At 43.9% G+C, this 4,740-nt stretch overlaps 1 protein-coding gene across 1 annotated transcript in view; it reads right to left on the bottom strand.

The window, feature by feature from the left end:
• Positions 1-4,423, bottom strand: part of T265_09863 (hypothetical protein) — a gene marked incomplete at both ends in the record, with an annotated part of 61,773 nt that extends 57,350 nt beyond the window's left edge. The window contains one exon of the mRNA XM_009176066.1: positions 4,074-4,423. Coding sequence (XP_009174330.1) covers positions 4,074-4,423 — 350 coding nt within the window. The remainder of the gene's footprint in view (positions 1-4,073) is intronic.
• Positions 4,424-4,740: the final 317 nt, after the last annotated feature.

The raw sequence follows: 4,740 nt of genomic DNA, 5'->3' as shown, positions 1-4,740 counted from the left end.
GAGCTCATGCCAAATCTATAAAGGAGCGTTCATCCCACTGTGCTTTCTGCGTGTTCTGTCCATAAACCCACTTGTTTATCCCATGACAACAATCATGTTCCATGGACTGCCGAAATTTTTTGCCCCAATAATGCCAACCGGCGACTGTTCCCACCCCTCCGAACCAAAACCCTATTTCTTCCACACCCGGCATCAGTGTGGTTCATCTTGGTCGTTCAGTCTGTGGCTTGAGCTAATATTCCGATGGTTCCAGATAATCCCATTGCTGCAAAGCAACCATTTTTATCTCAACATCGATAGTTCAACTGATGGTTTAACACTGATATCAAAGCTAATTCATGTCATCAGCGTCCGGTTCTGAGTGTCTCTTCTTGCCACAAACTGTAAACGTGTAACAGCTCATGGAGTTGCTCCTACTACCTGCTACTTGGTGGACATCGTCCGCGTAGAATCTCATTACCTTAAAACCTTTGAACGTTCCTAAACAGCGTACAAATTGCGATGGATATACGAAGGTAAAACATATCACATTGTTTTGCTCTACAAAATATGTAGAACTGAACCAAGCAGCACATTTATGGGACGGAAATTCCTACCATTAACCGCGATTAACTGACAGCGTTTGTGTTCATGGAGGGTCGTGGCTGAATAATATGCGGACAAATACTACTTCTTGAAGCTTGTTTAATTAAAACAAGAGGTTTTCGCGGCCGTTAAAATTGATAGCAGTTACCTAAATGCGTCGGTGGAATGAACGAAACTTAACTTGTCTGCAGCTCGTCACGGTTTGGCACACTGAGACTAGTCGCTCTGCAAAACTCATAAACTTTGGTAAAACTTTGAAACCTGAAAGTAGCGATTAAAATGGATACGGTTATGCGAACATAAATAAAGACGATGTATATTCCAAAGCGGTGGGTGGCATATCGTCATGCGTGATCATAACCTGTCAGTCAGAATGACGGTGCGACTGACGTCAGTTGCGAGGGCTTAGCGATATGTGGAAGCTGGGGGGCAATTAGAAGGATGGGCTTCGACAGGTTGGGGGGCAATTAGAAGGATGGGCACGGTTCGACAGGTGAGTTCTTGCTTGAACTGACACAATCTAAAAGTATTGGACAATTAGGGTGGAGAAACACAGTTAACCGGTTTTTCACAGCTTGCTGGGAGCAGATCATTCTAAAGCAGTTTCAGGTTGTTACATTTCAAAAATGATATCTATCAATACAACCGGCAAGGCAATAGAATGGGTCCTGCCCGACAAGTCATAAGAAATTGCGAAAAATAAGAGACTAGAAAAACACATTTGCAGAACTTACAGTGTATACGTGATTTGTACAGCCGATTTGAACTAAAACTGAGAACCGTTACTGAGAATGTCTAGCCTTGGTCAGTTGAGCTCATTGCAAGTTCATGGAAAGCGTAGATGTGGATGATGAGGTGGAGAAATTTGTTCTATGGATTTGTGGCAGCTGAATGTCCGAATCATGCAGTAGAGCGAAACTGAGTAGACCCACCAAAGTCGCTGATGAAACGGAATTAGGTGTAAAATGTGTCTAGTACTTCAGTTTTGGTCTATATTTTCATGTTTTTATAAACGTCTTTCTACCTAAGGTCTATACTTATTCAAAAATTATGGCATTATATCTGAAAAAGGTGTGAGATTTTAACCTTGCAGGCTCAGTTGTCAAAGCTGAGTGAAGAAGCACACGGATATTCTGGCAGATTATTTTGGCAAATAGTGCAAGGTGACACCATGTTATCAGGCTCGTGAAATCGTCGTTGCCAACACACTCATCAGACACCGAAAGCTCTACTGTCAACCGCAACTATTTTCTCCAGAATCTCGACCGTAACCCCTCGCCCACCCAAGCCTGTAGCCACAACTTCGAGCGGTTCCCATCCGGCCACGTCTCTGGGATGAGCTCTTCCGTACCCAATAAATTTTCGCTCAGATTTAGCTAGCCTGGCTTTCCAGCTGCAATTTCGACTTGCCTGTTGCACAAGTTCAAATCCGTATACGGAGTTCAGGTCGCCCTATATATTAGCAACTTGTCCCCATCCAACCTATTCCCCTGCACCTGACATCCCTACAACAGTGCAACCAGTGAGTCTGCTTGCTTTGAGATTAAACCACATTTTTGAGACAAAACTTGTCATGTGCTTCCAATTTGAATTATTCCACCTCCATCTCCACATTTGCTCGTTGTGACTCCGGCCGTTGACCTAACCACCCAAGGTCACTCATGGCCAGCAATAGTTTTCAGTTTTAGTTCATGCCACCTGACTATCTTTTATCTAGTCGAACCTCATGCCCATTTTTCCCAAAAAGTTTGGAAATAACCCATTGTTGCCATATCATCGGGTGTTCCCCACTGTTTGTGACATTGTCCTCTTTTTGTGCAATCCGCACCCCCACAAATNTCGTTGTGACTCCGGCCATTGACCTAACCACCCAAGGTCACTCATGGCCAGCAATAGTTTTCAGTTTTAGTTCATGCCACCTGACTATCTTTTATCTAGTCGAACCTCATGCCCATTTTTCCCAAAAAGTTTGGAAATAACCCATTGTTGCCATATCATCGGGTGTTCCCCACTGTTTGTGACATTGTCCTCTTTTTGTGCAATCCGCACCCCCACAAATCCCTCAGTCATGCTCAATTCTGACTGTAAAACTATGATCATGCCAGACGGAATGCCACCCACAAGTTGGGAATAAACATTACTATTATTATTATTACTTAATCTCATCTTTACCTTTGAAGGAACTTCGAAATCGCTTTGGTTCGAGGAATGTAGAAGGCTAAGTGCGCTGATGCAGCCCGTACCGCTACTTATCAACCAAAAAGTAACTAGTTGGTTGGCCAAACAAAACGATACATTAAGGGCTTGACGGAGATGTTTGCTTAGGTGGATCCGAACATTTGAGACAATCTCCTGTTGGGATAATTTTAGGTGCAGAGCTTCAAAATTTCACCGGCTGAACACCACTTTTACCGTTGACGGCGTAGTGCCAGGCCCCTTCATTGTAGGCAAGTGCCAGTATTTTCACCAAAATATTATGCGAAACAGACTGCTTCTATAATCAAGTAAAGGAGGTACACAAGATTCCGCAAGATAACATCGTAACCGCATTGATACTAAAGGTACCAATCCGATGGGAGAAAATTTCCTACCTTTGCTGAGTCACAAAAGACTGCTGGGTAGCGCAACAGCATCAGCGGGTCGAAGGTATCGGTAGGCATCAACCTGCGTAAAAGCGATTTTCCACGAGAAGAAATTTCGCCGCAAAGTACATAGTAGGGCGCTAGAACAAGGGCATCGGCGTCGTATATACGTCCACGTTAACCAACTGGCACCCACAAAGAGGAGTTCACCGAACCACCGATACCAAACCAGCTTCAGATTTTGCATCAGGGAGAAGTTTTGAAGGATGTCATCAAAACTGCTTTCAGGAGGGAGGATGTAAGTGAGCAGTGGAATATAAGCGTAGGACATCGCATATCGCTCAACGTGACTGAGTTAATGGTACTAGATTTCTGACCTACGTGCTCAGCTAACTACGGTTTTCTTTTGATGAGTTGAATATAAATACAGACGACAACTGCAATCAAACACGACTTAATTTGCCGATATTTTTGGATCGTTTTTGATTCATGATACTGGGGTTTATCTAACCGGATAATGGTGGTTTAACCACTGGAATATTCTATGCCCCACACTATTCTTATCTAACCAGCTTCAGCGAGCCCAGTTGCCGCGCCAATCTGACCGTTGACACCTGGGTTAGTGCTATCAAGACAGTTCGGGACCAAACATGTGTGCGTATCAGTTGTTCCAAACTCTGGAAACGTCAACCAAAGGCTGCCCAATTACAGTTCCCCTTAATTTATTCAGGGTGCAAGACTGAGCACTGACTCTTCCAATGAATACAAATGAATGCTCGAATGTGCAATTCAGCCATGAATTTTCAGATCATAAAGAAGACAAAAAAGATATCGAATCTAGGTCCCGCAGTGAGATACCAAGAACTCACCGATTATGTGGATTCACTAACCTCCATAACTGCTTACTTGATGGTACCGGCATGCCTCGCTTGAGTTGCGGTGGTGTTGGTCAAACTCTTGTCGCACAGAGTCATTATTTTGCTGGAGTCTTTGGGAGTTCGAGGAAGTAATGACAGACGCTTATATCCCGAGGCCAACCGCAGCGGTAAGGTTTTCTGTAGGGTAACCGCTTTGAAGATCTCACTGGTGCTAACAGTAATTGGCATTGGGCGGTAAGGCGTGCCTTTGGATGCTGCCAAGTGAAATTCGTGCACTTTAAATCCAAAGACTTTGCCTCCCTCACAATCAATCGGACCAAAGCCACTTGATAGTGGCACTTTTGCAGTCTTGTTGATGTCCACTTGATCAAAATTCATGTGTTCCATAAAAATAACGCTTTACAGTCCGATTTGGCTGGTAAATCCATAAAACTGGTGTGAGCGGATGAAGGCTGCACAAAGATAGTGCCCAGACAAGACCGGTTGGTTTCCTTCTTTTTTCATCGGACGTAATACCTTAGATCCGAGGGCCAATTAGGAGATAGCACATTGGTGCAAATTTCGTCCCGTAAGCAAAGCCAGTATATGCTGAACAGCCAAAAAGGTGTAAAGAATGGAGTGGTTTTGGTTACAGCATGAAGTGCATGCAGAAAAGTAACATTTTCACTGTGGCCCCGAATATCGTCTAGTTCATA

The sequence above is a fragment of the Opisthorchis viverrini genome (assembly GCF_000715545.1).
Source record: "Opisthorchis viverrini unplaced genomic scaffold opera_v5_312, whole genome shotgun sequence".
NCBI classification, from domain to species: Eukaryota; Metazoa; Platyhelminthes; class Trematoda; order Opisthorchiida; family Opisthorchiidae; genus Opisthorchis; species Opisthorchis viverrini.
Note: the sequence above shows the minus strand (reverse complement) of the source record. Positions and strands in the feature narration are given on the sequence as shown.